At 36.4% G+C, this 12,999-nt stretch overlaps 1 protein-coding gene across 2 annotated transcripts; it reads left to right on the top strand.

Moving 5' to 3' along the window:
• The first annotated feature begins 6,223 nt into the window (after nt 1–6,223).
• LOC131332202 (uncharacterized) lies at nt 6,224–12,359 on the top strand. 2 transcript variants are annotated; one of them, XM_058366280.1, is made up of 3 exons: nt 6,224–6,652; nt 11,760–11,933; nt 12,044–12,359. In XM_058366280.1, exons 1-3 carry the CDS (start codon nt 6,452–6,454, stop codon nt 12,119–12,121), a joined length of 453 nt encoding a protein of 150 aa, XP_058222263.1. In that variant the 5' UTR covers nt 6,224–6,451; the 3' UTR covers nt 12,122–12,359. The 2 variants fall into 2 exon arrangements, with proteins under 2 accessions (XP_058222263.1, XP_058222264.1); XM_058366281.1 differs by having other exon boundaries at nt 11,784–11,933.
• Nucleotides 12,360–12,999: the final 640 nt, after the last annotated feature.

The raw sequence follows: 12,999 nt of genomic DNA on the forward strand, positions 1-12,999 counted from the left end.
TTTTTTCGAAAATTATTTAAAATTTTTATAAATGCTAGAAATCAAGGAAAATATGAAATTTGTCGAATTTATGTGATTAGGGTTTTATGTGATAGGATTATTACTTGAGGGAGTGCAAGTGTATTTTGTATGTGTGCTAGTATAAAAGGGGGGGAGGGGGGGTGTGTAGGAGATCAAATTCTTCCAGTTCTCTCCTCTCTCTTCTCTCTCGGCTCTCTCTCACCCAAAATTTCACCAAAAAACCATCAAGATCCACCTCCATTCCACCCATCAATTGTAGTCTTGAGCTTGAATTTCATAGGTTTCACTCGGAAGAGGAGTATTTAGTTGATTTCGAAGTTTGGAGAGTTAGGGCTCACTCAAATCAAGTGGGTTTTGATCATTGACTCGATATAGGGATTTCTAACTCTCTCTATATGTTTATGAGTTGATTCGGTGTCTAAAACTTGCTTTGGATCGTTGTTTGGAAGCCTTTGTATTTGCCCTTGAAAGCTGTCAAATTATGCTGAAAACCCCAGGTGCTACATGTACCAGTGTTTGTTTACCCTAGTATATGTACCAAACCCAGATTTCTCTAATTTTTTTCGCTGGGTACATGTAGCGCCCTTAACTGCTACATGTACCAAACTGGAAATTTTTGAAAAGTTTTTCCTTTTATGGTTTGGACCTCGGATCATTTCTAATACATTTTAAATGTCTTCAAATCACTTTTAAGCTTAATTGTTCATATTCCAATGATTCGTTGATCATTCTCACTCCTTAGGCTCTCGTTGTAGTAAAAGAAAGTGTAGAATTAAATGAATATGGTTCTCATATATTATTTATGCATTTGGTTGATTGTAGTAGATGTTATGTCATGTCTCAATAAACGATATAGACTGTTAAGTGTTATGACGTGACGTGGTGATTGGTGAAATGAAAAACGTACCGTAGGCTGTACAAGGTATATCGTGGGGTGTATAGTTGGTTGACATGAGTCAGTCTAATAGTCCGAATGATAACAGAGTAACTTGTGTCATCATGATTCGTCTCGTTGATCTTCCTAAATTACTTTGGCACTCATTTTATAGGATTCTCGTATACGACCTCATGGGTGGTGTGTTGTAAAGTTATTTGTGGGTTCGGTTTGGTACGTTACGTCGGGCATGGTGTTATATTCGGGAAAAATGTGTGAAATTATGTATTTGTTGATTTATGACATGGTTGATTGTTTGTAATAAAATGGGATATGAATGACTGTTTGAGGTTACAGACACAACGAAAACTTGACACTACGGGTATAACCATTCGGTGGTGAGACGACCGGACTTGACACTACGGGCCATGGACATTCAGTGAGACGACCAAACCACGCAAATGAATGGGTATCACCATGGACATTCGGTGATATGACTAGACCATGAGCGAAACATGCGAAAACTGTGAATGATGATACATGATATGAAAGAGGGACAAATGGTTGATTTTGCCGAGTTTTTGAAAAGAAAGGATTTTGGTTTTGGTTAAAGGATTTTGATAAAAATCCTCCGGTATTCTTGAGCGAATCAACGAACTCCGGTATTCAAGCTTGAATCAACGGAGTTTGATATGATTTTGTATTTCTATACCTCTTTTTGAAATCAAACTCCTTGCTTCACCTATATGTCAATAGATGTTTTGTTTACCGTATATCTTTTTGTCTTGTTTACCAAATTCGAGCTGTATTTTCATACCACACAAATGATGTGTTTGAACCAAATTCCTTGCTTCACCTGTATGTCAATAGATGTTTTGTTTACCGTATAACTTTTTGTCTTTATAGGTTTCAATTTTCTCTTGTTCTAATTCTACTGGTAGAGTTGGTTCTGTGCGAGGCAATTTATAGGATCTAGCTTTGTTGATCTTATTGTTGACAAATTCTATTCTATCTTCGTTATAGATTCCAGTAAATCATCTCATCAAAAGGTCTGAGCAAACCCCATTACAAGAAAAGGCAAGTTTCTTTCATTTTTCCCCTGTTTGACTTTTATCTTTATTGTTCTTGTACTTTGGCTTGCCTCTTTAGTTACTTTGACGCTATATTTTGAGTCAGATTGCGGATTTTTGCAATGATTTGAAGAAATTGGCCACGAGGGCAAAAGAGAGCGAAAATGCAGAGAGGGACTATGGAAAGAAGAGTCTAGTGGTTGTGAAGAAATGGAAGGAAAAGGAATGTGATGGTGAGAATACAGGGGAATTGGATGTGAGGGAGAAAGAGAGGAAGCCATTGCTTGAGGTGAATAAAGAGAAATGTGAGATAGTGGAGAAGAGCAATGTCAAGGAGAAGTTGAGGAGGAAAAAGTAACTCTCTCTTTCTTTCTCTCATTATGTAGCATGTGAATGAACACTTCTAACAACACCTACATGTTAAATTAGACCCAAATATTTCCATTTCAACGATGAAATAGGTAAATAAAGAATGCACAGTTTCAACTCCACATATATAAAATTTGAAGACTGTCATGAAAGATTATCATTGCAATGATCAGAAAGGTTGACAAAGTTTATGGCTTTGCTCTCTAATTTGTTTAATTTCAAGTGTTATATGTCAATAGATGTATGTCAATAGATGTACATGACACTTACCATAAGGAGAAATTGTAACGCTCCGATTTTTCGGAAGCAATAGAAAATAATTTCTTAAGAAAATTTTTGCTAATCAAGTACAATTTACTCAAAATGGAGGTTTAAACATTATAATCCCAAGATAGATTTACTGAATCAAAATACATTAACTTCAGAGCCGACTCTAGGCTTGATAAGTATACTCGATCTTCGCTCTTGGTTTTCCTCCTGTCTCAATACTGCTCCACCATTGAATCCTGCACCCGTTGGCAAATTGATCGCCAAAGCAACCGATTTGCCAGGATACAGACATATTCGTGAATGATAAATCGCCCAGTAGAATAATCCAACCCAACCACCTCTCTTACTTTACAGCTAGCAAACAATAGGATAATAGTAATGCGAAAAAGTAAAACAGAGCTTTTTCCACATAAACCGGTTTATTACTATCCATTAACTTAACGTGTAATCTAAGATCTCCTCCGCGAGACCTTTCCTCTCCAATCGCTAGCCATGTCCTATCTCATGAGATCACTTCCTTTTGTTGTCGCAGATACACCTAAATTATGTACCGAGTGTGCATCCCAATAACTACAACAAAGGGGTAAGCTTATCATGCCATGACATAACTAGGGTTCACCTAACTTATGCACCACTTCACAATCATCACAGGACTCCCGCTAGTTTCAATTCATCACTGAACTCCAGTTTCAATTCATCACTGGACTCTCGCCAGTTTCAATTTATCACTGGGCTTACTTTGCCAGTTTCAAATCATCACATCCAACTTATCACATCTCAAAATTCCGCCTACAGGCAATCCAAAAATAAACTTTTCAATTTATCCATTACCTAGCATCGTCTAGGTGAATTCTATTCGCATATCACCCTATGTCTCTAGGGTCCAATTTAGCATTCAAATCAAGTATCGGTGCAATATAAAATTAATCAAATAATAATTAACACAAATAACTGGCAATGCAATCACATGACTTTTTATGAATGAGTTGTTGCCCTTAATTTCGTATGGCCAATAAGTCAAATTTGAGACAATAAATTTTGTCTAAAAAAAAATTTTACAAAAAAAAGAATCTAAGCTTGTATTAGTATCTTTGTAAAATAATTTGGGCCAAAATTATACATTTGGAAGTTACTATTAGTTGGGCCGATATAATATACTAATGAAATTAGAAGGGTTAAAGTGTAGTTTTTACAAAAAATTGAAACCCAAGAGACGGTTTCCCTGTACCATGTCAAAATATATATATATATATATATATATATATATGGCCATTTTTTATCGTGCGACAACCAATTCGATTCCGTTTCATTTCGGAACATAAAATTCAACTTGTAAACACTTGATATAGTTAGAGAAGAGACGGATAGGATTATAAAACTTAAGTCGTAGTAAAAGAAGAATAGGTTATGACGACGAAACTTAAACTTTAATAAACTTAGGGGCTAATTATAATATATATCATACATTTGGACCAAAACTAGTACACTAAATAATTTAGGAGGATCGAAGTGTTATTTTATCAAAAAAAATTCAATACCCATCCGTAGGATTCACTGTTCACAGCAAAAATAAAAAATAAAAAAAAAATGAAACAGAGAAGAACGGCCGGTCTCGGCCACGCGTCGTCGAGATCGATCTCGACCAATCCGGATCATAAAATTACTATACAATTACTCAATATACTTAGGAGAAGGTAGGAAATGGATTATTCTACCTCGGTTTCGGCCTGAGAAACGGATAATTGGTTGGACGATTTCGGAGAAATTGGAGAAGACGACGGAGCAAAAGACGCCGGGCTGACTTCGGGTGATTGGGACTGGCTCTGTGAAGCTCGGGGACGTGCTACAATATGGGGCGGCTCGATTGGTGATTGACTATGGTCGAATCGAAACCCACCTAAGTTTCTCTTCTCTAATCCTGGAGTGAGCCCCTTTTTTTTTTCTCTCTGATACTTTGTAACTGAGATGGGGGTGGTATTTATAAGGTGGGAGGGGGAGTGGTGACAAAGGAATGGGGGAGGATATGAGTGAAAATTGAATGGTTGGAAAGATAAAAAGGGTTAGCCCAAAAAAACATAGACATGAGGGGATGATTCACTTGGTTTGGAGAGCAAGTAAGAGAGAGAGAGGGAAGAAGTGAGAGAGGCATACGGCTGGGAAAAAAAATTGGTTTGGAAAAAATTATGGCGTATGTGGCACGCGATACACATATGGAACCTATTCTAGAAGAAATCTTTATAATTAATTTACTAAAAAAAAATCTTACCGGAATAAAATTTGTAAATCTTTAAAAAAAATTGGGTCGAAATCATTGAAAGATCTTCCTAGTTCTATCACAACCTTCAAAAGCCGGAAACTATTTTCATTTTGGTTTTGATTTTGTTAGCCACTTAGGAACGGTATAGATTTATGCAGAATGATGGGATAAATCTTGAGCGTTGGTTATCTATTGGATTCAGAGCAGTTCTGTTTTATTATATAGATGGTTCATTCATAACATTAGCTTGTTTTGTAACTTTTGTTATAGAATTCAAGAAAAATTTCACTCAGGACCTTTCACACAAATCACACATAAACACCACATCGTTCTTAAATTTCATATAAACACCCGAGCTTTCTAAAAACTCATCAATTCAACACCTAACCTTTCTTAAATTTCAAATGAACACCTGAACTTTCTAAAAACTCATCAATTCAACACTTGTCATCACCCCTTAGTCTAAAACCGAACGGAAAAAAAGTTAAGTGCTCCAATTTTTTATTTGTTTGAACCAGTGCGAATATCTTATTTTTTGATCATTTTATCCTAAAGAATCATAATTAATCTTGACTCTAAAGCTCTCGTTAGTCAGCCCTAAGAAAGCCATATAATCAAATATCTCTTAGGACTAACTAACGAGAGTCTTAGAGTCAAAAATTAATTATGATTCTTTAGGATAAAATTATCAAAGAAATAAAATCTTCGCACCGATTTAAACGAATTAAAAATTGGAGCACTTAATTTTTTAACCATATTTTTTAATATATAAACAGTCTATACATGGTTGAAAAATTAATTGCTCAAATTTTCAAAAAGAGTCAAAAATTAATTATGATTCTTTAGGATAAAATGATCAAAAAAATAAGATCTTCATACCGGTTCAAACAAATAAAAAATTGGAGCACTTAACTTATTTTCCGTTTGGTTTTAGACGGAGGGGTGACGACAAGTGTCGAATTGATGAGTTTTTAGAAAGTTTAAGTGTTTATATGAAATTTAATAAAAGTCAGGTGTTGAATTGATGAGTTTTTAGAACGCTCAGGTGTTATATATGAAATTTAAGAAATGTCAGGTGTTTATGTGTGATTTGTGTAAAAAGGTAGGTGCCTACGTGAAATTTTTCCTAGAATTCATAACTTTTCACGATTCGTAACATTTTCATTATGATTCATAATATTTTGGTGTATCTCGTAATTTTTATACGATTCATAACTTTTAGCAATACAATTTGTAATATTTTCTCTATAATTCATAACATTTTGAAAATGTAAATAATTCGTACTCAAATAAAATGTGTGTATTATAGTATTTTTCTTTTAAAAAAAAGTTCAAGTTCCATTTGGAAACTTTTCCTAAATTCATAGGAAAGTGAGGCCTGGCCGGCCCATAGTCGGGTCGTAGTTATCATCTTCTTCGCAAAAAGGGCGGAAGATCACGCCACACGAGAACCCGAAAACCGAACGGCTCCTTCTCCATTCCAGCCCCACACGCACGCGTATTACCTGCTGACTGCCTAACTCCGTCGGTCTGTCCGGAAACCCGAAATCCTCAAAAAAGAAAACGAAAAAAAAAAAAGCTCTGATCAGAATGTCGGGTTGTATACGTTGCACACCCATACAGGTTTCGATAAAACCGATCCCAATTGGTCTGCGCCACGGACGGGTCTTGAAGAACCAGCTTAGATCTAGGAATACTTGTAATGTTGGAGTTCGAGCTTCAATGGTGGACTCGACCGAGAGCTCCTCCAACTTCGCCAAGCGGATGGAAAGAGCTTGGTTGATTTCTCAGGTACGCTTTGGTGCTAGGGTTTTCCATTTCAATTTTTTGTTTGGTATGATGAAAAGAATGGTTGAAGGTGAAGATGGTAGAAAAAGAAAGTAAAAGAACGGAAATGAAAAGGAAATTGATTTTTTTTTTTTGATCGGCAAAATTAAATTTTATTAAAGGGGTTAGGGGAAAGGGTTTCCAACCAAAAGTTGGAAATACAGCCAAGAGGGACAAAGCCCTCAACACTTTTCCGGGTGTATTTTGATTGAGATTATAATTTTGCAAGAAAAAATTTAAACTGTTATATTTGCTAAGTATATTTTTAGAATACATGCGCCTAAATCAACCTTACTCAATGCAATGCTGACTTTCGCTGAACAAAAAAAATGTTGTAGGAAGATAGGGAAAATTCTAAATCAAACTGTAGAGATTACATGTATATGTGGATTTGTACCGTATCTTTAGTTTCTTGTATTTTCAACATCTTGCTGAAGTTAAAACAAAAACATGAAAGAGACTAAGCTAAGTAATTACTCACTTATGTTTTGTTTCAAACCTTTTTATTTCATGATATTGTAAGGTAAACTTTAATGTCTTCAGTGTCTTGTTGAAAGGTGAATCGAGGGGATAAATAGTGATCTTAGCGGTAAAAGTGCTATGGTGGTCATTAATATTAAGGGCAGATAGCTGAAGCTGGCTAGATTTTTAGGAGCTTCAATCTACCCATAAGATATATAGGTCTCTCGTTGGTCTTTGATTGGAGAAGACATGGAAAAGATAGGAGTGGAAAAGGGCTTTGATGTCAAGGGGGAAAGTAAGTTAGGTTCAATCTATTTCATCCAAAATATGAATTTTCATCGCTGCCTACTTGAGATTCTGACGGGAATAGGTATTTAGACTGTCTGACTGCATAGTAGTGAATATCTTTTTGTAAAGTATGAGAAACATTACTCTGATGTAAAAGTCATTTGGCAAGAGAGTCAAAAATTTGTCAGAAATTTCTTAATCTGACCATTGTAGAGTATGGCGCTGTGGGTGGATTAAATGACAAATGAACCAGATCGACATCAAATGAACCAAATAGAAACAAATGCAGAATCAAGGGACCCATTGTGTCCCAATGGTTTTTGGTAATTCCACAAATTGACATGAACGGTTCTTAAATACTGATCTGAAACCCTAGAACTCAACAAAATGCTTCCAAATCTCAACCAGGGAACTAACTTAGCTCATCAAGGCTTTCAATGCATGTTCTACTCCAACATTGATGTTCCTGTCGTCGAAATTATTTGGCATATGGTAGTGTCTCAGAGATCGAAAAATGGGGATACGAAAAGGAAACAATCAAAAATTGTGATGCTAACATCGTCTGCCTCCGTAGAACTCCGGAAAATAGTAAAGTACTTATAAGGGTGAGACGAATCTCACGGGATAATTGCCGACCTTTAACGGTTATACGAATGCTGAAATTGCTGTATGGATTATGAAGTCAATTTGTGCAAGGATTTGTAGACTTTTCTATTTGCTTTTAAGGTGGGATCAGATTGCTTTGATTCCAAGTTTCTAAAACATAGGCTGTAAATAGAAAGTTTGGGTTTAGATGAGAAGAGGAGAAAAAGGTTAAAGGAAAGGGAGATACGAGAAATAGGTTTAGGAACCGAATGAGTTTCCTCATCTCCACCTGTATTCAAAATAGATCTAAACAAGATTAAAGTAGTCTTAAGCACAAGATTGAAAACTCATAACTCTCCCAGAAACAGCGGTTTATATGTCATCGTATCTCATCCTGTCACTCTCTATCTGGACAGGACTACAAACTCCACAATCTAAAACAACTACTATATTTTTGCTGCTTTAAGCAGTTATATTGCTAAGACAAAATCTGAATCTGCCCGGCATCATTGGTCCTTTTTGATAGAGTGGATTATTGACCAGAGATCCACAACTTCACCAATAAAGATTTGGCCAAAAAGAGCAGTGATTTATATTATATCTGATGCAATCCTATCACTTGTATGAGGGGCTCCCCTGTTCAGTTTTAGGCCCATACCTAGTTGCATCCGAACTCATTTTTTGCTACTTCCTTCATCTCCTTGTGTTTATATTTTAATCCAATCACGAAAGTAACTCTAAGCACAAGGGTAAAAGCAATGTCTTGTTAGAAGAAGAACAATGGTTTGTTATATCGTTAGGTAAGAAGAACAATGTTTTCATCCTGTCACTACCTATCTCAGATAAATGCGAGCCGGAGCTCGACTATCCATAACACCTACTAGCTTTTGATGGTTTAAGTAGTTATATTGCTAGGACAAAAGCTAAATCTCCCTGGCATTAATAGCATCCTTTTCGGGTAGAGAGTATTGTATCAAAGGTTCACAGCTTTACAGATCAGAATTTGGATTGAAACAACAGTGGTTTAAAATGATATCAGATATGATGCTATCAATATTACCTATGGTACTATTATCTGGATCTGGTGACGCTACCACGCGTCCCCTGCCAAGCAGCAAAACAGAACCGTTTGACCATGCTAAAGGGACGTTGGGGGGCTGTTGCTGAGTTGGTTTTATTCTTTGTTTGGTTTGCCTTAACACATGTTATTTATTTTGATTTTGTGGGGCCCATTACGGGTCCTACAAAGATGATTCAAACTGCAAATTTTCCTTAAAATATATTTTTATGGGTTCCAGAAAAAAATTAGCTCAATACGATATCGGTAAGGGCTGTTTCAGAATTTCGTAGTGAAACAGCCCTTACCGATATCAGATTGAGCTAATTTTTTTTAGGAACCCAAAAAATATATTTTAAGAAATACTTGTAGTTTTAATCATCTTTGTAGGACCCGCAATGGGCCCCTCAAAAACAAAAAATATATATTAATGACCTTGACACGTTTTTTATTTTTGTGGGGCCCATTACGAGTCCTACAAAGATGATTTGAACCGTAAGTTATTCTTAAAATGTTTTTCCTAGGTTTCTAAAACAAATTAACTCAATCCGATATCAGTAATGGCTTCGAATTCTAAAACAGCCCTTACCAATGTCGGATTGAGCTAATTTTTTTCAAGAACCCATAAAAAACATTTTAAGAAAAACTTGCGGTTTAAATCATCTTTGTAAGACACATAACGGGCCCCACAAAAATAAAAAATAATTAACATGTGTTAAGGCAAACCAAACAAAGGAATAAAACCAACACAACAATAAAACCAACATAGCAGCAGTCCCCCAGCGTCCCTTTTGCATGGTCATAAGGTGCCGTTTCGCCGCTTGGTAGTATGCTTGGCAGGGGACGCGTGGTAGCGTCCCTGGATCCCTATTATCTATGGTAAACAGTATTACAAGCTCCCCTGTCCATTTTAAGATCCATAGTCTACCAGCCTAGTTGTATTCAAACTCAAGTCATGCTACTCTTGGGAGCAAGGAGCCCAACTCATCATACTTGTGGATATGGGATACCCTCAAACATGGTTGTATTCTCATGTCCAGTAAATGGGAGTGTTTCACTGATATTTGTTGTTGAGCCCAAATTTGTTGTTGTAGAAGCAGTAATACATGTCGGAGGTAGGAAAGATTTCCTAAGAACGTAAAACGCCTATTTTGCAAATTAAGTTGTGCTTTTTAAATTAGACCTCCCTATAGTTTGATATATTCTATGATGACCTAGATGTTCAACCAATTCACTGCTTAACAAAAACATTTATTGGCAAGTGGCATTCGTATTACCCGCTCGAGTACCTATTTTAAAACTCCTTGGATTTTAACATGGATCTTTACCTATTTTAGGAATCCTTGGCTCTGAGTCATGTCACTATGTCTAACTTTGAAGACACTTGGACACACACCTGTACTTGTCGCCCATACTAAGTCCATCAGTCCAGCTAACATCGAACTTGGTTTGTCCTGTTTGGGGTACTACGGCCATACTTGCAAGTTTTTCCTACTTCTTAAAAAGTAGTGTAAACCCCATAACACAATGTCACTTCACTTTTTCCTCTGGTCACAAAATAAAAAGTCGATTCATTGTCAAGTTTTTGGGCCACCATTGAGTTGAACTAGTAGATAATATTGAAGCCAACCAACCCAAAGAAATCAGGTGGGTTTGGGTGGATTATCTCTTTGGAATGATTGGGACTCTCTACTCACCTAGTATTATGAGAAGTCCTAATGCTTCAATTTGTGGATTACAAATTTAGACGAGAAACGTAAAGAGATGAATGAATTATTAAAGAAAAGCTTATTTTTGGCTTCTAGCCATTTATAACTCCATCCTAACTTGTTTTTCCACTTTTGACTTTTGCCTGTCCCAAAATATCTGTGTACTTCTAAACACTAATAGACCGAAAGCTACAAAATTCCCTTTTGTCCCTTATTACTTGGGTTGAAGTAATCTTTTTTAAAAAGTTAGAGGGTAGCTTTTGGAAAGTTGAGCATTTATAGGTACAATGATTTTGTTCCTTTAGAAAGACGTATCCCCAAATTGAACAAACAAATTAGGACGGAGGGAGTACATTTTAGAAGAGTACTTCAGTAAAGAAATATACTTTAACAGGAGTCAATGACTATAAAGAAGGTTGGTTGTTGGCATATGGTTCTGATTATTTTCTACAGGCTTTGATCATTAGGATTTTCTTTGGGTTTTATGGAGAGGTACTATTGAGATGACAGTTGTTAAGCTACTGTTTGCGGGTAGGGCAGGGCATCCTACATATATTATGTGAAGTAAATCAGCTGCGGTTGTGTATAGTCCCACTTTTCTTTTATTTATCAACTTTGAAGTACTCCAAAAAAAGGATAAACCATCTGTTGACAGCTAGAAAGAGACTTGAAGGAGGAATTACATCTTGTGCAATAAGAAGAAATGACCTCACTAACTACTTTTGTCTTTAAATTGCCAGATGATGAGATAGATGATAAATGAGTTTGAACGAGTGAGTTCTCTTTGATGGTGCTCAATTATTGATGTTCTTTAAAACCTATATGTTGCTTTTGTTAGGTCCCCCCTGCCCCCTTCTTTTGATGTCAATAATTACCTTGAAAATCTAGCATTACTAGTAGTTCTCTTCCCACAGGACATTCTCTATGGTCACCTCACACTGTAGGTCGTTTATATTCTTTTTCCTTGTAGTATTTACGTTATCGATGCTTGCAGCAACCAAGGCCCATTGCTTGCTCTTCTTGCGACTCCAATGGGCATGTGGAATGCGAATGGTGTCGCGGTACAGGTTTCTTCATTCTCGGTGACAACATGCTTTGCCAAGTCCCGTCCAGAAGTACCAGCTGTGTTATTTGTACAGGAAAGGTAATCTAAAATACAAAAGAAAACTTTTTTTCTTATTTTAATGTTTCGTGTTTAGGAGACTAATGTTATGACAGATCCTAATGGTCTACTCTGGTGTATTCTTATCCTAGGGATCAAAACGCTGTGCCGATTGTAAGGGAACAGGGTTTCGTGCAAAGTGGTTGGAAGAGCCTCCCATTTCTAAGTAGTAGTGCAAATACCTGTGATGTTCAAACTGTTATTGTTTGCTTTTACCATTCTGACTCTTTTTGATATCATTTTGTCCGTGCCGTTTCATGGTCATGTCATGAGGTTCATGAGTCATGACCTAATTCGGACTACCTAAAATTCGTTTGTGAAAATGTAATTTCAGTTGCACAGAAAACATTTGAACATTGCATTTTGTTGAAGCGCAAGGAATTAATACCATTCTGTGGTGGATCAAAAGGCTATTATACATTGCAGTGCATTGTGCAATTGTGCATCTGAAGCAGTTCAAAAAACGTGTGCTTCATCTTGTTGATGATGAAGCTTTGGTTTTGTAGACCTGGTATGACATATATGGATGCAACTATAAATCTATCTATATACAATGATAATTCTCGCATATTGATCTGTCAATTTCGTGAATTGAAGAGTTTCAAATTGCAATCATGCATATTCCAAGACAGTGGAAGATTTCCTCAAAGCAACACCTCCTTCAAAGGTTCTATTTTTTATTTTTACTTTTTTTTGAATTTGTGCTTTCTGTGCAATGTTCTTCTGTTTGGTTTCGCAGAGAATGCTGGTAAACAAGAGTAGTGCCTTCTCAGTGGACTTGGGAAATAAACCCTATTTGGTCTTGGTCAGTTTTGTTAATCACTTCTCAGCTACTGTTTTCAACATTATTTCTGAAAGCACCAAAAAGTCACTACTCTAGATTCGTTTCCGCAAATTTTTCTCTGAAGTGTAACCAAATTGACACATTTAGGACGAACTTAGTCTATTCATATACAAACTATACCCACGAAAGTACCCTCTCCCTCTAAAAATTCAGAAGCCGCCATCCTGCCTCCACTCTTCACTAATTGCCATCACCTACTACCTC

This window comes from Rhododendron vialii, chromosome 7a, assembly GCF_030253575.1.
Source record: "Rhododendron vialii isolate Sample 1 chromosome 7a, ASM3025357v1".
Lineage (NCBI taxonomy): Eukaryota > Viridiplantae > Streptophyta > Magnoliopsida > Ericales > Ericaceae > Rhododendron > Rhododendron vialii.

Coding starts and splice junctions, on each gene's coding strand:
- LOC131332202 (XM_058366280.1), top strand. CDS start 6,452: ATGTCGGGTTGTATACGTTGCACACCCATACAGGTTTCGATAAAACCG. Junction 6,653..11,759: donor GAGCTTGGTTGATTTCTCAG/GTACGCTTTGGT, acceptor TTTTCCTTGTAG/TATTTACGTTATCGATGCTT. Junction 11,934..12,043: donor GTGTTATTTGTACAGGAAAG/GTAATCTAAAAT, acceptor TTCTTATCCTAG/GGATCAAAACGCTGTGCCGA.